The 23,358-nt window shown below is 45.5% G+C and overlaps 1 protein-coding gene across 2 annotated transcripts in view; it reads left to right on the top strand.

The window, feature by feature from the left end:
* Window positions 1–21,830, top strand: part of LOC142571174 (uncharacterized) — a 62,607-nt gene extending 40,777 nt beyond the window's left edge. For both annotated transcript variants that reach the window (XM_075679448.1, XM_075679447.1), the window contains exons 5-6: window positions 13,173–13,226; window positions 21,622–21,830. In XM_075679448.1, coding sequence (XP_075535563.1) covers window positions 13,173–13,226; window positions 21,622–21,732 — 165 coding nt within the window. In that variant the 3' untranslated portion in view covers window positions 21,733–21,830. The remainder of the gene's footprint in view (window positions 1–13,172; window positions 13,227–21,621) is intronic.
* Window positions 21,831–23,358: the final 1,528 nt, after the last annotated feature.

Below are 23,358 nucleotides of genomic sequence, written 5' to 3'. Positions count from 1 at the left end.
TGGCCAATCACCGTTCTGGGATAGCCGCGTTTCGCATTTTTCAACATGGCGCCGATCAGCAAGCGGCTATTAGTGCAGGTCGAGGCTCTTCAAGCCCAAAGTTTTCAGGCGCTGGTCATAGAGTATCGGCCTCTGTCGCACTTCTTTAATTGTAATTCATCGCTGCACAGCGAAGAATCTCCCGCACATAGCATCATAACTAGGCACATGCAGTGTACACAACACAATCAGACCGGAAAACCGCACTGCACTCAGGGACACCGCGCGCGTTCGGCGCGAACCCGGGAGAACGCGGATGGCGTCGGCGGCAGCAGCAAGGAACAGCGTTGCAACGCCGGATGGCTGGGATGGCGGTCATGCATAGGCTTCTAACTCTAGTATCATCACCAGCCACAAGCACACACAGCTCAATAAGAGTGTCAAACCGCATAGACACGCAAAGAACGGTGCTACGTCGGATTGCTGGAATGGCGGGCACCGGATGAAAATGCGGAATATGGGGAGGCCGGAAGCTGCCTGACCGGAAGATGCAAACCGACACTGCTTCGTGCATTGGCGGCGTCGTAACAGTCGTATCTGTGCCTGTCGTAAATGTATCAGGTACTCCAACATTTACGCCCAGACTGGTTGCGATTGTTGCGTACTTTTCGCTCAATGCAATAGTAGTGTGAACAAACTGGTTGCGCTTTTTGCGTTTACGCTTACGATTCGTGCGAACGATCTGTACGTAGCGCACGTAGTCTGAACGCGGCCTAATTGTACACTGGAATAGTTTATGAGAAAGAGAGAAGGTGGCGACGCTACTGCAAACGCGCTGATGAGTCTCATCGCTCAAATTTCTACCAAATTTGAAGTCGTTGCCACAGTTCTTCCATGACACAGGAAAGCGGTGCGTATAGTGCCTACGTGTGTATCTATTTCCTAGGGACCTTACGTAATTTTTGCAACGCCTGTAATTAACTGTTGCTCTTAAAACGCTGCACTCACATCAGCCATAAGATGTCGCTATTTCCTCAAAACCAGGCCTCTGTGCCCATTCAATTTTTTTAAAGATGTAGCGGAACCTTCAACGTTGTTTGTCAAACAATGCAATAATGCATTGGGCCACTAGTGTAATTAATTTATTACAAAGGTCTACTCAGTTTAAGCTTTGAAAGTACATCATCCATGCAAGCGTGACGTCACTGCGCATCGGCTGCGCGCATTCCTCCATTTCAGGTCATGTGATCGTGTGTGCAACAGAATAGGTAACTGGCTTAGTTGGTTTTCTCATCTTGAAAACTGTTTTAGCCTACGAAAGACGAAAACGAGGAGAGAAGACAGGAGAAAGAGCTTATTGAAAATTTTATTGAAAGGAAACGTACACTATATAGGCACGCAAGAGAAGGGGGGATCAGTGACGGTCAGCTTGTCTGGGTCATGAGACTAGCCTTCGCGGTCATTACCGCCTTCACGGATAGCGGCGGTTGTTGTCGCGTTGAAGTCAGCTTCTTTGTTTGCGCGTCACAGTCGGTTTCGGGCCCTGTCGCCTCTAGCCCTGCGCTGACGAAGGGGCTGCCTCGTAGGGAGCCCCAAGGAATGCGCATTGCCGTTTTGGCACGCAACAACAGTGATGTTTACGGCGGATGTTTATGTTCGCAAAGGTTTAGTGCATTACTTGAGTGACGGGTTCATATTATTTGCGTGCAGCACTGCTGTTGTTCAACATATTACTAAGAACACACAGCGAAACGTGTTTTCCTGAGCCGTTGTTGTGCGCCATTGTTTATAGCCTGCAAAACGGTTAGTACTGTCATTGCATCACACGGTGCCACACATCACGGCAGAGAACTTTAATTACATAATGGAGTTTTGAGTACCAAGTCACAATTTGATTATGAGGCATGCGGTAGTGGGGGACTCTGTTTTAATTTTGACCACCTGAGATTCTTGCACGTGTAACTAAGTCTTAGTACACGAGCTTTTTGCATTTCGCCCATGTAAAATGCGGTCTTCTTCGCGCTGCGGTGCTTTAATGCGGCTATGTGTCTGCGCTCCCTACGTCAGTATCCCGCTTGAAAAATTTGCGCAGCGTTTATTTTTCCCAAATAGCAGCAAAGTACTGTAGTGTACCTTAAATGTAAAATTCTGCATTTTGCTACGACTGCTTCCATGCCTAACAGTAGCGTTTCCCTGCCGTCTTACGTCGCCTTTCCCTCTCCCGCCTTCCCTCCATGTGTGCGAGCTCTGAGCAAAAAATGGTAAGGCTTTTATTCACTCGTTTAGTGACTGCGTCGGTTCTACCCGCTCTCTGCCCCCTATCCCTACCTCTTCCTTGCCATTCTATCTACCTCCCATATGTACTGTTAAGCGTTATTACAAAGATAAGTACTGCAGTTCCTGCATTGTTTTTGCGCAGGGTCTTGAATAATTACAACACTCGAGAGGTTATTATAGCGAAGCCCACAGACCTCCAGGGGGCTCTGTGGCGACACGATGTAAAGGTTCAAAGAGCTTATGTAGCCTTTCCTCTCTACCGCGCTCCTGCCATCTATACACACGCTCTGAAGTGCCTCCCGACGCGGCGTGTAAGACGGCGGCGACAACGACGACGGAGGTAGCGGCAGCAGCAGGAATTGTAATTAGTTCGTTAGTAGTAATAGTAGAGCTGGTGGTCGCAGTGGAGGTGGTAGTAGTACACTCTTAGCCAAGTCCTGGCGAGAATCCACGCATGCAGGCAGGAAATCAGATCAAATTACGGCCGCTGATATACTGTTCGCTAGGCGGCCCCCCGGAGACAGCGGCCCGTTTTCAAGCGGCTCAATTCTGAGCGGCCTTCAGAATAGGCGTGACCTAAGGTATGCAGGATTTTAAGTCAAATTTTTCCTGGCTATTTGCGGCCTACCATGAGGCATGACTGCTGTGACGGCGGCCTGTGCGTATGCGTCCCGCACGCCAGTGCGGGAAAAAAAGCGAATTAACTTAATTCACAAATTATCTTCGCCATGGAAAGTCACATAGCCTAATTAGAACACCACCAACAAGCAATCGCATGGTTATGAAAAGTTCACAATCCTCTATACATATCCCGTGGAATCGAACTCGCGTACACTCGCACTTATACAATTCAAAGCATACATCATAACCATTACACCACAGCGCCACCACGCCCACTGGGGGGTTCTTTTAGGGGTTATATATCTACGAAATATATTTGAGGAATCGGCGGCAATGGCTGGCGTTTCTCTGCAGTGCGCTGCGCTGTTGAGTATTCGAATATGTTTACATTTGCATCATTTCCATTCCTTGCTACGACTGACGAAGGAAGACAACGTAGGCGACAACGTGAGAACTATTCTTCACGGCTTGTCGTCACCGCAGGAAAATAACAAATGTGCCGTTCAGCTCATGATCGAGTGCTTCTCCAGTCCATGCATTATATGTTCTCCGAAAATACGCGGATACAATGTATCGCGCCAACAATCCACGTCATCATCATCAGACTGGTTACTCCCACTGCAGAGCAAAGGCCTCTCCCATACTTCTCCAACAACCCCGGTCATGTACTAATTGTGGCCATGTCGTCCCTGGAAACTTCTTAATCTCATCCGCCCACGTAACTTTCTGGCGCCCCCTGCTACGCTTCCCTTCCCTTGGAATCCAGTCCTTAACCCTTAATGACCACCAGTTATCTTCCCTCCTCATTTCATGTCCTGCCCATGCCTATTTCTTTTTCTTGAGTTCAAATAAGATGTCATTACCTCGCGTTTGTTCCCTCACCCAATCTGCTCTTTTCTTACACTTAACGTTACACCCATCATTCTTCTTTCCATAGCTCATTGCGGTGTTCTGAATTTAAGTAGAACCCTCTTCGTAAGCCTCCAGGTTTCTGCCCCGTACCATCCACGTATGTGAATTTAATTCGAGCGTATACTGGCGAGCATTTCTGTTTATTTTTTGCGCCAGTTCCATTCGCATATGGTCAACAGCGATGCCAGTACCAGGCACTTCAACGTGCCTCACACTGCCGTATAGGCGTTCTTTTCAAGTGCATTAGTTTATAGTTTGGTTCACTCCGCTGTGAGCTGTTGTCCTGCATTAGCAGCGGATCGTTAGCGTTTTGGAGCGCACGCATTCCAGCATTTGGACACGGCTTCTGCCGATAGCCGCGTCACATGCATCGGCACGCATGTTTAAATTACTAATGTATCCACTTGTTACGCGTGCAGTGCTCGTGTCCTGTGGCAGTGCTCGTTCTAAAAGCTTCGAAGACCATCTATGCTCATGCGTGTGTTCAATATATACGCACAGGATGGACTTGCCGGCTAGTTGGTCGAGCATTTTAGAAGAAACAGCGCAACACAAGGACGACGGAAAAACATGGACCACACCACGTAGCGCTGGTGTGGTTGATACTTTTTCGTCGTCCTTGTGTTTGCGCTGTTTCTTCTTCCACGATACATGCACACCACAGGTGCACGAAAGTTTCGGAGCATGGGGGGGGGGGGGTTAACTTTGTTTTCTCCGTTTCCTCTCAGTGTCAGCGGAACAGTGCGTTGCCCCGAATTGTGCACGCTTACCCCCGTATTTAGAAATGCATCTTAACTTGAAGCCCATGCTTGATCTAAATGACGCAGGTCGTGAACGCACAAAAAGAAACGCAATGAGCGTCTTCGGGGGTGCGTTCGCACCAGGCGTCATTTATATCATGTCAAGCATCAGCTTCAAGTTAAGACGCATTTCTGAATACGGGGGTTAGTCATCTGCTTCTAACAGAAAATGTCGAAGAAACGCCCACCAAAACCAGGCACATTTGTAAACTTAACTAGGCAATAGAAAGCTCCATAGAAAAAAAGAGTGGTATTAAAGGCTTTCAGTGTTTTTCTTTACCCCAAAATGGTTGCGCTGTCGTGGCATCACTGTACAGAGATAGTGCAGCGTTTGTTAAAAAGCATGAATTTCCGAATTCCTTGCCAAAATAAGCTTGTGAAATTATTTAGGTGCTAGAATCCAGGGTTTGTAGCGATCCTTGAAAACCCTTTATTTCTAGAATGCCATCTTCAAGGCATTGAAAACCGTTGAATTTTTAGAAGTACTGGAAAGTCCTTAAATTTGTACACTTGGCTAGACTTAGCAGACATTGGAAAGCGTTTTTTTTTTCCTTCTGTGGCTCTCTAGCATGACGCAGAGAATTGTCTGTGGAGGTCATAGAAGGAAAGCGGCATCTTTAAAGTTGAAATTACAAAGGAGCTACGGATACCAGTTTTAGGGACATGGAACCGGTAACAAATGTACTAAAAGCAGAAGCAGGAAGCTCAACAGTTGAGGCATTTGAAGAGAAGCCGTGAGGAGTAAATCGAGAGCTACAGACACAATAAAAAGGAACTAGAAATGACTATTGCTTATTTGATGGTGAAAAGCTGAGGCAAAAATGACATCACATACACTGTCAAATGAAACAGTGTTCAAAAGCTGCAAATGTTGCAGGTCGAAGCAGTTAATTCTGCTATTGCAGAGAAACTTTGAGCTCTTTCTTGAAATGCCTCCTTGGGTGTGCATTCAGACACTGTGTGCGTTTAGTGAAGGGCGGTGAAAGGCAAATTAAGTCTTTCAAATGTTTGAAATCAGTGAAATGCGATTTGTTTTGTTTTCTTTTGTTTGCATTAACGACGTCGTTGTTGAACAATTTATTGCCTCTCCAAGCTACTACATACATCACATGAGGTCCCTGAAGTTACTATGTCGGGGCCTCGAAAGTCCTTGAAAACCCTTGAATTTATTGTTTCAATATTGCTACGAACCCTGTAGAACAACTGCCATAGAGTAAAAACCTTGGCTGAGCAGGGACTTATACGCAGAGCACAGGAAGACTAGATTTGCAGTAGTAGGCATGGAGAGCCCTGAAAAAAATGTGCCACATTTGCTCGTCTGTCTTATGTTTCTGCACTGACTGTCGCATTTTTAATAGAAGTGCACTTTCTGTTCTACTCCAGTAAACGCAACATTACCGACTCCAGTGTGGGGCAGTCCTTCAGCCAGTGCAAAACTCTCTGTACATCCCAGTCAGCTCTGTCACTTTTCCAGCATTGTAGTACAAGATTTGTTAAACTGGTTTAGCAGAATACGAGAAGTATAATTTTAAATTAGCTGTTTATTTGTATGCACGAGTTCAGGTCCTCAGTTTGGTTGCGGACAAATTGCCATACCTCAATAGATACAAGAAACAATTTTATTACAGTTTAAAAAAATGCAAACAGTAATAATCACAACAATATAATGACATACATTTCTTTTGGTACGTATACAGCCCATGTCTTGGCACTGTATAAATTCAACTATACATCACAAGTACTGTGTCCTGGCCACTATTATTCACATGTGTAAAACCATCACAGCAATTTTTTAACAAATATCACAGTGATTAGTGACATACACTTTGTAACTGCTTTACATGAGCATAATGTATACAAATGGTCCCCGTGTACCTACACATGACTAGTGCCACCCGAGTACTATTACTCACAGGTGTAAAAACAACAAAGCAGTTCTTTAAAAAAATATCACAACGCTTAGTGACGTACATGCCGTAACTCCTTTGTAAAAGCTTAATACAAACACGTGAGTACACAGAAAGCTAGCAGTGGGCCTACATGGAAATACCACCGCCTCAGTACTAATTCACAAGTGTAAAACCAACGAAGCAGTTCTTTAAAGAATATCACAATGCTTAGTGACATACATTTTGTAACTATCTTATATAAGCTTTATACAAACATGACAACATACACAAAGCTAGCGGTGCACCTACATAGAAGTGCGGCCATCTGAACACTATTATTTGCAAGTGTAAGCTCAACAGAACAGTTCGTTATAGTGACGCACATTTTGTAACTGCGTTATAAAAGCTTACTGCAACCACAAAAATGCGAAAAAAAATTATAAACTTGCTCTATGCATACACAAACAGATCGACATAAATGGTAAACACTGCTTTGAAGGCCCATGTGACTGTGGCAAAGCGCAGTGCTGTGCCGGTTGAAACTGCCATCCACAAAAGTATTGAGCAATGCTTAAACCACACGCAATAAAGTGCTAAAAGACTGCGTCTAACGTACCTATTTAAATTCAAATTTCTTTAATATGGGGCTCTCTTGCAGATAAGGCATCTGATCCAACTGACCTGATTTTACACCTGCTACATGCATACAATGCACTCAGATATAACTGGTAATAATAATTATAAAAAGCATTTAAAAACTTGATAGTATGATGAAGAAGCATGACCAGAAAAGTTGTCCCCCTCGTACTTGTTAAAGAGATGTAAGTACGACACGTGTTCATTTTTTTCTCACTTTTTGCATGAATGAACATCCGGGAACCTCGAACCCACACAATAAAGTTACTGCTGTGTTAATAGTGTTATGAATAATTTTTTGTGAAAGCTTTTTTTCCAGACAAGTTGCAGTCTCGTTTCTGGAGGTTGAGCTGTATCATGCAAAATCACATGGCAAGTGGTGACATGGCAGCATGACACTGTCATAGTGTTCGTTTCAGTTGACTCTCTTGCCCTACAAGGCGCTGCTTACTGTGGCCAGTGATACAACAGCAGTGTCTCTGTGATTTTCATCACACTTCTGTCCTATGCCATCCTTACCGGAGTTGGCGGCACATAGATACGCAAACTTCGATAGTGTTGCTTTCTCAGGTTGTTGCTTTTGATTTGCTCAATATCAGTTGGCACTTCAGCTGCATCAAACTTCTTTTTTACCTCTTCAACAACAACGTCAACAACAATCTTATGACACCTGCGTTGTCCTTCTAGCTGCCTACAAGGACCTGTCAATCTAGCAACAAACTGACAGTCTCTACTATCTTCTAATGGAGGAGAGGTGTGTCCCACCATGTGTTCCACATTGTTGTCGCTTAGTGGGCTGGCTGGGGAGGCAACAACGGTAATATGTTTGCATTTGCATATATTAAAGTGATGCTTGTACTCTGTTATAACACCTAACCTAGTCTTGCACTTGCTGCACAAGAACACTGGCTCACAGTCGTGGTGAAAAGCTTTTGTATGTTGAGGAAATGAGTTGTATGCACTACAAAAAAGTCACAGTGATAGCACACATGTTGCTCTACCAGGCCTGCTGCGGTTCCTTCTGACACTGCTTGCTGCTGATGCTGACATGCTGCTGCTTGCCTCGTACACTGTTGCAGCTGCAGTAGACATGGCAGTCTCTGTATCTATTGCTGCCGTGTCATCTGTCATGGTAACTTCAGGTGGTATCGGCCTCACTTCTGCAACAGAGATGTCGTTTGCCCCTTGAAGGCTCTCGTCATCAGGGCCAATAATTTCGCAGGCATTGTCTTCTGCATCGAAGAACTAATAAGAACAGCCTGAATTAATAAACATAGCTCTAAAGATTGCGGACATCAAAACATAACCACAAACTTTGCACATCAGTGACCAGGCTTAATGAATAATACTTGCAAGAGGAGTTACACAATTGTGTGTGCACATTACAGTAAAGCCTCATTAGAAGAGATACTCAAGACTCACGGGAAACATGTCTCTCGAAACCAAAAATTTTAAAACACTGAGGAGCCAGACTAGATCAATTTATTATGCATCATCACTAAAATATGTTTAGATATATCTGAAGGAATAATTGCTCAGGGTCACTTAAAGGGCCCCTAAACCACTTCTCGACATTTTCGAACATTTCAAGTAAACACGCGTATCGAAATCAGAATGCCATGACAATCGACGATGCCAAACGCCACAGTGCGTAGCATTGCGGGAGCACCACAACTTGAAGGAAACGACAACGTGCGCCTCTCTGGACCTATCCTGCACCCCCCAGTTTGTCCTGACGTCACCAGGCTGTCTCTGATGATGTCACCAGTTTCCGGTGCTGTCGATTGGTTGAACGAGAATGTACGACTGCCGGCAAGGTCCGCAAGCAATTACACGCACTCCCTCTTCCACGTCGCGTTACTCGCGATGCCATTGTGGGCAGCCAATGGGGGCAAAGAACAGAAACGCCGACAGAAGGGTCTCCCTATGAGGCTCTACAACACACCGAGTCACCACCATACGGTTCCATTGTATTGGCGAGGTCATTAACGGCACCCCTCGCAGGACGATCGGCCGGCATGGCAGCAACAGAGCTCATTGGTGATAGCCTGTCAAGTAACATTTAGAGGTGTACTCGACGAGGAAAAGACGATACCATCCAGATGGCGCGTGACAGATGAAAGTGTGAAATGAGCGGGGACTACTTTTCGATAGTCAAACACACGTAACTCCACTATTACTGCACCATTTCGAAAAATTATCGTGGCTACGTGTTCGTTGCCTTATCGTGTACAACTGCAACACCGCAACTAAATTTCAACCTCGGTGGTTTAGGGGCCGTTTAAAGAAGACATTCACGGCTTTTTAGTGACTATAGACTGTGTTAGCTTCCTTCCCAACTTCTGGAAGTTCAACACTTCCCTCTGCAAGCCTCCTTGTTGCTCGCAGAACCTTTGAGGTGCTCTTAGACGCTCGTCAGCTTCAACTGCCGACACTCTCTGCCCTGTCCTCCTTGCCCTCCTTTTCTAGTTCATGCTCAAGGGGACATGCACAATTGAGTTGTGTGAGGATTGCGTGACCTTCAAGCCCTTCGGAGCACACAAGGTGCACAAAGTGAATGTGTCTGGGTTGTGTCCCTTCGAAATAGGAAAGGATACTTAAAAAGTCACCCTTAGTAACAAAGGTGTCTCTTGTATACACTGGTGTTAACGTGGCAAACATAGAAAAACCAACCAAACCATTTTCAAATGTCTCTTACAACCAAGTGTCTCCTGTAACGAGATTTTGCTGTACTGAATATTTTTCTTCTATGGATCATCTGCATGTACATATAGTCACAAAGACATGTTGCGTGGAATGGCGAATCAGGAAACAGCTCATACTCTTAATTTTTGTCGCTAACATAAGCGGCTCATAAAATATGATAAAAAGACAGGCAAAGAGACTAGCTTGGAACATAATCATTCAGCTCTAAACAGTTTTTTGGGCCAACATCACTCCCTCATATGACATAAGAAAACAACTTGATTGCAGTAATGGCTGCATGTGATGTGGGTTGACTGAAACAAACAATACGTAAGGTTGACCTGTATGTAATGTTAGCAGTGCTTTTTAGGTGTCCTGCTGGTGATCCTGGCTGCACGATGCATCTCATGCTTTTTGGCATGATTGCTTTCTTTTCCACTGCACTATTTTTTCTGACTTTCTCCCCTTTCCCTTCCCCTTGCGTAAAATAGCACACCTGAAGTATCAAATCTGTTGAAATAACGTGCGTATCCAATCTGTTAACATGTGTGCTTCTCTAAGGTCGGAGTTGCATTTTTGTGCTGTACAAGTCAATTTAACATGAAAGATGGAACGTCCCTGCCTTTAGTTTATTTGTGTGTGTGTGTGTGTGTGTGTGCGTGTGCGTGTGCGTGTGCGTGTGCGTGTGTGCGTGCGTGTGCGTGTGTGCGTGTGCGTGTGCGTGTGCGTGTGCGTGTGCGTGTGCGTGTGTGCCTCCATTCAGGAGTGCCTCCATGCTTTTCTCCCCTGCTCCAGTGACGAGGAGAGCCTTTCTATGTACTTTAGTAAAATATTGAAAGGTTTTCGCTGTACCCACTTCATCACTTATCATGTGGATCTGTCACAATACACAGTAGCCGTGCATAATACTAGCCGATCCTAACATAACTGTAATTTAGCACATACCGACATGCTGTGAAACAGCTGTTGCAAAGCCGCTGGTGCTGGCAATTTCCGCAGCACTGCAGTGGTACAGCTGAGTGCCGCCTGCAAAGTGATAAATGCATATGCATGTTAGCAACTCAGTAGTTGCTGACGCTTTCACAAGGTGTACACTGCACAATAAAGTAATCTTGACAACTTTGTTGGAACATATGCGCATAATCAGAAGACCGTTTAAACACTAACATGATTAATTGCCCCCAATCTCACTCACCAAGGGATAATACTACTTAAACATCAGTGGAAAGCTCAGAATAACACAGCCTCTAAAGGACAAGCTTCCTTTGAGGAAAACAGCTATAACAGTAGTTAGTTTTCTTGATCATTTTATGCGCTAGCTTTGCTTTAAATTTTATGCAGTTCTAAAAAAGATGGAGTGCAGCATTTCTAGCAGCAGAAGTCGTCGTCAGCTTCATGGTACAACTGATTTTTGCGCTGTTTGTGCCAGTGAGCCAACACATACAAAGAAAACCGAATTTACACATACATATACAGTGTCAAGTGCACTTCTCCTTCCGAAAATACAGCCACTAGTTCGAATGCTGCTGAAAGGAAGGGTTATAGAGAGTGCGGCACTGCATGGAACTACCACTTATTACTGGATGTGCATGATATGCTGACTGGAGAGGTAGTCACATGTCCTTTTAGTCTCTTTTAGAAGCATTACTAAAGGATGAATTAAAATCCATACGTTACGAATTTCACACATCCACAGTTTGGTTATACAACTTGTGAGAATGATACGTTTACCTGGAATAGCAACCTTTTTCCTGCTGCAAAACCCTCCCTCGAATTAATGAAACAACTTTACAGCGTCATATTATATCGTGTTTCTCGCAACTACTTGCTGGCATTGGCAAATTACAGTCTTGGTATCTGACTCATTGGGTGACAATACTGCCTAATGCTTCACGAACACGAGCACATGTCCCTCGCAGAGAATGGCAACCATATATACCTCTGTGAGACACGATCGCACCTTTGTGGCCAAAATTCACGTTAGAACGACATCACCACCTCCTTAAAAACAAAAAAAAAACCGTCAGTACAAGCCGGCAGCCGACTGGGTAATGTGAAATTGCAACTGATGTCCACTTACTGGTGGCCTGTGTTTGAGCCACTTCTGGCAGTTGACTGGGTGTTGAGAAATACACGTCGTGGGTTGTCCCTACAAAAGATGCAGTATTATGTCAACTGTTGAAAATGTATATACGCTGGCATTTCATAATGAAGTCGCAAAACAAGCGAGTAAACCAGTAAACAAATTTGATGTAAACAGTACGCTTCATAAGACAGGTTGTCAACTGGTAATGCATTCCACGAAAAACATAATGCATAGGAAAGACTATACGGACACACACGAAGCTGACACACAATTTAATTCGCTGTAGGTTTTTTCCGTGCAATATAATATAGTCAAATTATGTGTCTCGTGGTTAGAGCGTAATTAGTGTAAATTACGTACTAAATCATGTACCCTGCAAAACTTTTCTTCAAGACGCACCTGTGCGCGCTTCGGATGAATAGCGTTGTAAAAGTTACGTACATGACATTTAATATAGTTGCTGAACACGGATTTCCTTTTGCCCTGTGTCGTGTACAGTGAGCTACCAATACCTGCCCCCCCCCCCATTTTTTTAGCTATACTGCGTGGCACTGCACATTCGTTTTGGCTGCACTCCTAAGGCCCCATTGCATGTGGACGAGCAATTGTGGACGAGCCAAGCAAGCTAAGCAAGCTCAAGCGGACCGATCTCCTACAGTTGCAGAACTCTCTTTACCGGTTATCAACTTTAACTGGGCTAGCTGGGCCACACTAAAACCTTTTCTATTCTGTGCGCTCCTCGCCTCTCATCAGCCAATTACAGTAGAAGAGCCTGTCACGTTGTTCTATTCTATTCCCCTTTCCCCCACCCCCAGTGTAGGGTAGCAAACCGGATGCTGCTCTGGTTGACCTCCCTGCCTTTCCTATCCTTGTTTTCTCCTGTCACGCTAGACAATTACATTCGCCTTGAAACCAATAGAAAAAGCTTTTGATCGTGCTGTTGAAACAACTTTGCACCTCGCTACACGTGCTTGCGTCAGCGTTTGGGTAAATTTGACGTCAGGAGGTTGGAATGAAGTAAGAAAGAAATAACTTTATGTTATAGAGCCCCTGCATTTGAACCCTTTATATCAGCAAAGACAAGTTATAACGGTAGCGAATACGCCAACCGATGTAACACCTGTGGTATCGGGTGCACATAAACACCCTGCAAAACTTATGCTGAGAAGTGAAATAGCTGGCACCGATATTAGGAACAGCCAGTCAACACCCTTACGGATGTTATTTTTTATTGATCGCACGCAAATATCTTAGCACTGTAACCGCATTGCTGGTTTTATGTTTTAGGGCCAATTCATGATGTCTCCGGATCTTTTCAACCGGCTAGAGACTGAACTACGTGTGAGTCAATAGCATTTTTTATTATTTCGGTATAATATTTGACATGTCAAAGGAAGACACGAGATATCATTGGAACGGGACATCTATGTAGAAGAAAGTAACTATAAATTCAAACACAAAGGACTAGACCTGGCTTCATGGGTCTTTGTTGGAAATTATTTCTCAGGAGAGTACCGACAAAAACATGTTTCGCATTTGTTTTTATGAGTATTAGCTTATCAAGCAGCCACGGAGTAAACCCACGGCTTCTGCGCAATGAATAAATAAAGTTAACATCCTTACTTCTGTTCAAAACTGGTATATCAAAAAATGAACGAGAAAAACATAGCTAGCCGAGTGCTATGCAGCAGTGATCGCAGCTTGTAATTGTGTGGAATGTCTGCTTATCACCTCGACGTGATGTCAGCTCACGTTACTCAGTTCAGTTTGCATTTTGCACATTGTTAAGCTCGCACATACAGAGTTCGTCTGCAACATACGCGGGCACTGCACTATGTGGCGGCCGTCTGCACCCTGATGGAGGGTTCTTGCGCTCCTGCCTTACGAGGCGTTTGAACTCAAAGAGAAAAGGTACGGCAAGTGTAACAGGCAAATAAGAGTGCCCTCGGCAAACAGAAAGAGACAGGCAAGGAGTGCAAAAGATGCAGAAATGCAGCTTGAAATCCATTAAACGTGCTCAGCTCTCGTTGTAATATGACAAAGATTAATCGAAGCCTATTTAGAGGAATTGATTTGGATGATGGAAGACAGGACTCGGTATACTGCTTACTATGTGTGCTTCACATGTGACTAAAGCTTTACAGTAATTTGAATGTATCTTCCAAGTTAGCTCATTACATACACTTCATGGACAATCGTACACATCTCTCTAGAAATGTACTTATGTTGACTCATTAAAGTATAGTAATGAGTGCCGCTTTTAATGTAGCTTCCAGGAGATTAACTTCAAAGTCCAACTTCTGTAAGATGTATGCTCCGACGGTGTTAAAACGAATGCATGCCATTTCTTACGAAAACCTCCGTGTGAAACGTCAGGATAACATATGTGCACACTTCGTGGGGAGCCGGGCAGTCTGAGGGTGACGAGGAGGCTAATCGTATAATCGATAAAATAATTATGAAACGCGGGATCCACATCTGAGCGAAGAAGGCCGAGATCGAATTTAAAAGCTTAATGTCCAGTGGTATAGAAGATGCAAGCAGTAAAATTATTGTAAACGTGTAATGGAAAGCATGAAATGCGTCGAGCACTTGAGCCTTTATCTTCGAACACAACAGTTCCTCTCTCTATCTTCGGTAACTCGAACAACGAGTCTTACAGGTTGTTTACTACATTTAGTTTCCAGAAGACGAACAGTATTCGTGTTCCTGGGTGGTTTCATTGGTAATCGCGAACATAATGTTTATTTTGCCTAAATTCATAATTTATTCATTCGTCTTTAGCATTTCGCGCATGTATTGGAATTAGGCAACTGAAGCCGGTGAGTATAGTCAAGGCATGACCATTTATTCGTGATCTTCAACGTGCAGGTCTGTGTTCTGACTGCAATGTTTGCCACAGTAAACGTTACTTTTGTATCTTCTTCTGCCATCCAGTGCGTTTAGGAGACGCATGGTCAGAAAAAGACATCTATAACCTGGTGCTTGTCATAATTTCTGCTAAATTTATGCATTCTCAGCACTCGCTGGCTCCAAGTGACCGATTGCCGTATGTGTGCTGCTGTTCGTAATGTTAAAATATTACTTAATATATCTCACGCATTTAAAAATGAACATTTTTAATAGCAAATTTACCACGGAAAGCCTATTAATTTTAGAGACATTGCGATGTAACAAAAGATATCAGTACTTCAATTTGTGCTACGTCTACGACCCCTTGTGGTTCTACCAAGCACAGTCGGTTTCCGACGAGTAAATAATTGATTGCGTTTCATCAATTTTGTAGAGAAAGCCGAATTAATCAGGATACTCAACTGCAGTAGTTGCTATAGAAAGGAAGAAATAATTGCACCGTTACTTTAATGGCAGCAAATATAGTCGACATGCGACAGCAGAAGGTCCGCAGATCCTTTCACATTGGGTTAGTGTACCATTTACTTTATTGCGTCTGAAGCTGCGCATTCTTGAGATTTTTAAGTTTTCCTGTGCAAAATAACAAAAAAATGCAACCGCCGAATTTGCGGGAAGTAATCGAGTTCCATCCGCCATTAATATCAGCCACTGAATGTAGAGCAGGACCGGCCCTTGCAGCTTTCTTCAATAAATTTTTTACTACCTGTCAAGTCAATTCTATGAACACAATCTTGGTGCACTGCAGATTATTTGCAATAGGTCTTCAGTCTGTTCCAAGTTGGCCATAGTGCGCATTGAAACTTCCAGCCATTTGGACCTATGTAACTTTCTGCGATATTTGGTCTCCTGTATGATAGATGTGCTATGTAAACGTTAAGCACTTAGCCCGAGGTCTTTCCTACCACGTCGCATAGTTATGAAAACTATGCAAGCTAATACAAGCTGTTTACCAGTTATGAAAGGGCGTAGCGACCTACTCTACAACGCCATTGTAGTCACCTAAATTACCAAAAAATTATGCCCTTCATGGCATCTCAGCACAGTTAGTGTTGGGGATACGTTATCAAAGAACATATTCAAGAATAATGAAACGGGCATCAAGTCATTCCAAAGAGTAAAAATTTATTGCTAGTTTTCGAATGTTATTGATTGAAACGCCGCCTCATTTTAATTTGTCAAAGTGTCTGCATAGGATGAATACTGAAAAAAATTTCGATGCGTTCGTCTAACAGGCATCTATACGGCTTATATAACAGAGCTTTGTGATTGAAATCATTTATTCCGATTATGTGAAACAAGACTTTACAGCTAACGGCTCATGGTGTCGCCGAAACGAGAACACTGACTTATATGTTCACTTACCATTAAATAAAAGTAGCACTTTTGCCCGAAAGGCAAAGCATCGATTACGATAGCAAATTATCAGGCAGCTCTACAAAGTAAGGATAGTAGTTTTATCGACCGTATGAACTTCGAAACGCTCGCTTACTAAACTTACAAGCATGGTATCAGCGCGCACATTCAGCAGCACCGAAGGAAGTGACTTTCGTGCTCTCTATCGCTTCAACGCTAACTTAGCTGCGAGAAAGCAGCACGCGGAAAGGTATGAGCCCTCGGCGTATCTAGACCGCCTAGACACTGCCCGAACGCAAATCGCTTTCAATATAGGACGTGCGCTCCCGCGCCATTGGCAGGTTGCGAACGTAGTTCCCGGACGTGCGCTCCCGCGCCACCGTATGAAGTAGAACGCTGTCGAGACTGGATCGCGCTTGTCCGACCGCAGAAGCAAGCTGTTTTATGTTCCGGCGTTATGCCAAGTGCGTTATAACGCTGAATTCGTTGCTTTTACAGCAATGATGGCAGCAACGGGACACCTGCACTGCGTACCAGGATATGCAGCAAACAAAGTACTTTGTTTCCACACTTTACCGCAGTAAAGCTTTGAAACTCTTTCCCAATCCTCTCCCATTCAAACAGCGCCAAGGCTTGCTGAGAGCTGAGAGCTACGAGGAGGGGTTGCAGCTGGCTCAACTGGCAGACACCCTTCTGCGCCCAGCATATCACCTAAGGGGCAGTTGAGGTCACCACAATATTTGACGACGTGGTTTATTGGAACCTCGTTTGCCCGCACTGAAAAATCGCAACATAAAACGTTTCGAACTTCCAGTAACTTGGGCCAAAATATTTTCCCAGCGTAGTCTAACACAACTGGTAAGCTGCTCACTTTTTTGTGTTTGGAGAGAGCAACGTTATCATACCTCGGGTAGGTCTTACGAGGCGTTCGTACGCCCCACGTTCTTGGATGAGATGTTCTTGATTCGCATTTGCCGTCCTGTATGTACAGGGCAACTACCGCGGCGTGCTTGCACTTCCCTGCGACGCCAGCACCGCAATCGCAGCTCCCCGCTAGGATTTGTCTGCTGTCGCCGATCTACAAGAATCAATGTCACCTATAATGCCATGCGTCCACACCGTAGCTAACGAAGTAACTTACGCTGAGCTTCAGGCATCTCGCTGGTGCGCTAATTTTCGTTTGCGGAATGCACCTAGCAGTCACTTCCGATAAGTGCGAGTTCAGCAGTTCCCTCACGTCACGCCCCGCTTCAAATAGACGACTTAGACGACTTCTTTTCTCTAAATTCTCTCTACAAAAAAAGCTTTGAAGATCTTGTTTTCCCGAAACCCGGCTAAAATTAATATCGGCGCGCTGTTTCGCGCCATCAATACACTTTTCACAGGGCGCCGAACACGCAGCGCGAGGTGCTGACGCCGTGAGTAATACTACCGCATTTGAGCAGCTATTTGTCAGATGGCGCTAGGGATCCGGAAGACATAGAGAGACAGGGCGCCGCTTAGCACTTGCAACGTGCCCATTCGCAGATTCTGCCGGAGTACAAGGCTGCCTCAACCCCCATCCTCTCTCCCCGGTGGCTCGCGCGCGCTTCCGGAAGACGGCGCGCTTCCTCCCCGCTTTCCTCCCTTGCGCTCGCGAGACTGAGCCGCGATATTCTAAAGCCCCTGAAACTTCGTAAAGTAGTGCCACTCTCCTCCTCCGCCGTCACTCCTCCTCGTTTCTCCTCTCTTTCACGCTCCCTCCTCGACCATGGCGCCGCCTACGATGCTCGAGCGCAGCAGACGACCTTTCGCAGAGTGAATGCACGCATAGCAAGGCAGTGCTCTTTAGGCGTTCACGTTGGCTTTCCAGCTCCGCGTAACTTCGTGTAAAGCATAGAATTTCTAGTCGGATGCTTGTACAAATTCGGTAACGGCAGCTTTTTTTTCATTTTTTGATCACTATTTCTTAAAAAAGTATCTGAAGGAGTGTTAACGCTGTGCGTTGACGACTGCGAATGTATCGCGTGCCCTACAATTAGGTACGCAACATTTGTCAAGGGCGTGTCGCAAGATCTTGTTGCGAATGGTTGTAAATAACACGTTTACCATCGAATGACAACCTCTTGGCTTCCAGCAAGCCCTCAGCCTAAAGAATCCGCGCCACCCTTACCATGTGAATTCGCGGCGCGTATGAGCTATGACGCACAAAGGCTGGCGGAGATCACTGCTCTGGAGGTTCGAATGTGTATTACAAGCTACAGTGCCGCCAACGTGCGTGCTTGCCAATCTAAGCGCGCGCAAAGCCTCAGAGGTGGGCGCTGGTGCTATTATGTTTCTCGTGTCTCAACGCCGACAGAAATAACGCGGCCGATCGTCGAGTCGGGACTGTGCGTACACAAGAAAATAAAATGAGTTTTTAGCATTCGTGCGCGAAGCGGGAGCGCGATAACAATGCTTGACTCAATCTCAAACAAGACCACTGTGGCCTTCAGTAATTTTTTCAGGTTAATGACTTATCACGAATAACACTTCATCGTGCGTTGGTTCGTCCGTTTACTAAGTGACGTACTTGTCGCGAACCGAGTTGCACTGAGGTGCATGCATTCAGGACGGTTGCACTCCCTTCGAAGTAACATTTGCGAGACATGACTTTATTAGTGAAGTCATGATCGCGCAAAGAATCCCGCCGCCATGACGCGGCCGAAATTGCGGCAAGTGAAATGTTTTATTTACAGGTTAAAATGATATGAAACGGCATTCGAGTTGCAAGTTAACAGTTTATTTGCACATAGATGCATTACAGATTTGCCTTTGCAGTCACAAGTCCGTGTGCACCATTTATTGTCTCATTGCGTAAATAAACGCACCAGCCTAAGAGTCCTACAGCAAGCGCGTCTCAATTAGGCATAATGATTGTAGAAACTAATAGTGGCATAGACGAGCAAGCGAACGACTATATGAGCGCGCGAACTCAACGAGCGAGCAAACGACTAAACGAGCGTGCGAACGAACGAGCAAACGACTAAGCACGAACGACGACTAAACCAGCCAGGGAACGGGCGGGCGACCGCACGTTTTCTTTGCGAGTGCTCCACCGCCGCATCTTAAGCTTCGCACACTTTAAAGCTCACGCGAATTAGCACGTACGTCTCAATTACCTATGATGCGGTCGCTCGACGACGAACGCACCGCGTAACACGGTTTCGGGAGAGCACGCACGCTTTTCATCGGTGCCTCTGTATCGCAAATCCACCGCGGGCGACCGCCAACGAGGAACACGAACAAATGTGGCAAACAAAGCTAGTCTATCTAAAGAAGGCTAGTAAGTAACCACAAAAGGCAGAGAGTTGCTCTCCTGAGGCGCTTTCATGATCGAGACTGAAATTTTATCAAAAGGACTGCGCTGAATCTTAAAAATTTCGTAATCACGTTATCGCACGCAACCTCGCGTGCCCGGAACTCAAGCCGGTTGGCGTTCAAAACGATTTAGCGCACCAAATATGACTAACACGACCACGTAGTGCGCATATAAGCAAAGCAGACGTTGCGTAAAAATCATGTTAAAGCGTGCGTGCAAATGACAACATGCACAGTGAACTGTGCAATATCTACTACGTTATTGCCCGCAGCACAATACGCAAGCCTGGCACATACAATACTCTGAGAGAGCCACAACTTACATCACATAGTCGCGCGGAGGAAGTTGGTCGGAAGTTCTCCCTCCCGATTCGGTGAAGCCATGTCTTTCTTCTTAACGCGTTGCGCTTACCGGACGGTATCGCGAACATATTCTTGCCTTTGCTAAAACTATATTGGCATCCAAACGCGCAGCAGGTCATGGTAACAGAAAATGACGTGAAGCGACGTCGCACTTGCCACAAAACATCCTTCAAGGCGTTCACAAGATCAAAACAACACAGAATAGGAACGGAAGGAATGCCGCCAACAAGCGCCGCTTCTCGAGCAAAGATGGCACTGAAGCGAGACTGTAAACAAACGAAGCCGTCGCAAGGGGCCACGTGATGCCATTAGGCCAATAGCGACCCGGCGTCGGCTTCGGCCAGAGCGCTGGAGGCGGAGGCGGCGTTCTTCAAAGCGTGGCACTACTTTACGAAGTTTAAGGGGCTTTACGATATTCGGTTTCCCTGGCAAGCTTTCACTCGCTTTACAACGTATGGCGCGAGGCGACGGCGTTATCGCCCTTGGACAATACGGAACATCACGGCGACTGAGGACGGCAAAAATGCGCCTGGAGTGTCCATATGATTGATGTCGCAGTAAAATAATCCGGCACTAGTGAAAGCGAAAGCCAGGTTTATGGCTGCGCCGAACCTCTTCAGACGGTGCTTTAAGTAAATGAGTAAAGGGTGGGGAGTGGGAGGCAGGAAGGGGGCCCTGCAGGTTTGATTGATTGCGTCAGTTTATTTGGTATATAAACAATGAGGTGCGGTTAGTTTACGAGCAAAGTGTTTACCAGCATTGGGGCGCCCCATCATCCTGCCAATTATTAGGCATTCCACAACGCTGGTGGGATGCGCAGTACCATGAGCGGCGTTGCAAGAGTCGCACGTATATGGCACACGGGATGAGATCGAAAGAAAGCCGCAAGCGTTCTTTTTTTTAATGCTTACGTGCACTCTTCGTTTCGGTCAGACAACAGTGTGCCATAATGTGGGCTAAGCATACAGTTGCTCAACAGAAACACTTGTGTTTGTGCACACAACTCTTACGCTAGCAGTGGGACGAAGAACGACTGTCCTGACTTCACTGCAGAGTCAGTCGAGTGGGGCGCAAGTGTGCATCCTTTGATGTTGAAGCCACCGCCTTGCGCCTGTCGCAGGACCTTCGTCTGCACGCGCGCGCTGTGCATGGGCTGCTAGAGTAACAGCGCAGGTACTGCGCGAGCGTGCCTCGAGTGTTTATAAATTTGCTATCGCAATAAAATCACCTAATAGAAATAAATACAGTAGCCTGGAGCCCTCCGTCTAGCGCAGTAAAAACCCACGAAATTTGCTGACCTAATGCGATGTTTTACGTGGTACTTTGGTACATCAAGGCACCGAAAGTAGTACAACTGCTAAAATCTTGATTATGCGGGAAGAAATCTAGAACCCTGGGGGACTCCAGCTCGCACTTCGATCATTGAGCCTGGAAATCCACATAACGAGTCGCTACGGTGAACGCTGGCATCAAAGAAAAATGGCTGCCAGTCGCCTTATTAAGTTTTTATGAGTAATTGCGTCTCCTAAGAAACGTTTCAAACTGGTAACACTGAATACAGTCACACAATGAAGCATGTCCAGGAATAAAAGCTTTAGTTAACCGCTTAAGCCGGAGTAGTGGCCGCAATAATTAAAATCTCGGCTTGTTGAATTCATTGTGATAACTAAATAAACTATATTGTCTCCCAGCGTCTGCACAAAGAACCTGCCGGTATATTTCATGTGGTCTACAAAGCACGTTCTCTTGAACCTTTCTTTTTTTCTAGTCGTGCATGAGTGCTGACATCATACCCGAAGATGCTGACGTCGTTTTAGCAGCAGCAAAGCGATATATGAAGATCATGAATGTCGTTGGACATCCACTAGGTTCGACGTAAATGATCCAGGATGGCACTTCAGATGCGGCGACCCTTCTTAAGGCACAACAATAGCGTTCACCAAACACTTTCCCAAATAAACATGCCTACACACAGTATATTTAAGCCTTTATAAAGGCGTCTCTGGTTCTCTGCTTAAGAATTCTCTCGTAATAATAGTCCAACGCACACGTACTTTCCAGAACATTTTCGTACAGCTTTCAGCACAGCTTCAGTACAGCTTGTGCCCGTAGATCCATTCATCTTTCCGTTACTATGACGACTACCGTTGTCATCATCGACGCTACCTTGTCGTTGTCAGGCCGCCTCCTCATCCTGGGCACCGTATAACTCGATTTTATATGGTCTAGTAGCGTGAGTGTCATCTGCGCCGCTACACTCGGCACCAGGCGGGAAGGAGGGGGGGGAGAGCTGGTATGTAAGAGTACACCTAGTGGATTGTCCAAATCGGCCGCTGCTGATTGGATGCAGCTGTATGAGGGAGGTGGAGACGAGCGGCCACAGCCAATCAGCAGCGGTAGAAATGGACAATCCACTGGGTGGACTCCTACAAAATACCTCCACTTGTGCTGCCTTCTGGCGAGTCCTGCGGTGTCTGCGTGGCGGTAGCTATAGGGGCTTGTTGGTACGGCGTATCTTATTTTGTTGTAGCGCAACCTGAACGACAAGGACAACAGAAATCACAGGAGAAAAAGGCTGCACTTCCGGTGCGCGTTCACATGTTGTGTTTTAGAGCGATAGTTCTATAATTCTAGGTGCGGAACCAAAAAACGCCTGGTTCCATAAATCTGACCTCCAAGCTCAGCCAAGGTCAAACTGGAAGTTAGCCTGCCTAATGTATTGAGTGAAAAGGAACAGTGGTTCAAGGTCAGTGTTTCGCACCGCTACCGCCAGAGGCGCTCTGCGCGAACGTTCGCGCGCAGAGCGCCTGTGTGCAGGGTGATGTGGGCTGGATTAGTCTTGAAGTGAGGGAAGATCGCAGTAAAACTGAGTATGACGAACGCCTGAGGAATATGGAAGAAAGTAAATGGGCTGGGGGAGTGTTCAGGTATCTCTACAGGAAAAACATTGATTCACAGTGGAGGAAAAGAACTAGGAAGCTTACCAGCAAGTATGTGGCCTGTAGAGTGGGCAACACAGCAACAAAGACTGTCAAGCGGAAAGTCAGAGAGGCTGAAATAACCTCATGGGTGGCGGCAATGGAAAAGAAACCTGCCATGAATAACTACCTAAGAGGAAAAAACGAAATCAGGAAAGAAACAATTTATGATAACTCATAGGGAAGCTCATTACTTTTCGAAGTGAGATCTGGATACCTTAGAACACGCACCTATAAAGCGATATATATGAAGGAACAAGAAGCATGTGCTTGCTGAGGTAAAGCTAGGGAAACTATGGAGCATGTTTTATTCGAATGTGAAGACGTCTACCCAGCAGGCGATTTAGGCACCACTGGCCTCCTTGAAGCCCTTGGGTTCAGCGGGAGCAGTGGAAAAGTAAACATGCCCGAAATAGGCATTAGTAAGAGGCGATTGGAGGATTGGTGGACGAAAAGTAGGGAAGCGACAAAAAGCGGAGACGTACAAAAGCACAGTTAGCAATAGGGGATCAGAAAGTTTGGGTGTG

Source organism: Dermacentor variabilis, chromosome 2 (genome assembly GCF_050947875.1).
Source record: "Dermacentor variabilis isolate Ectoservices chromosome 2, ASM5094787v1, whole genome shotgun sequence".
Taxonomy (NCBI): domain Eukaryota; kingdom Metazoa; phylum Arthropoda; class Arachnida; order Ixodida; family Ixodidae; genus Dermacentor; species Dermacentor variabilis.
Note: the sequence above shows the minus strand (reverse complement) of the source record. Positions and strands in the feature narration are given on the sequence as shown.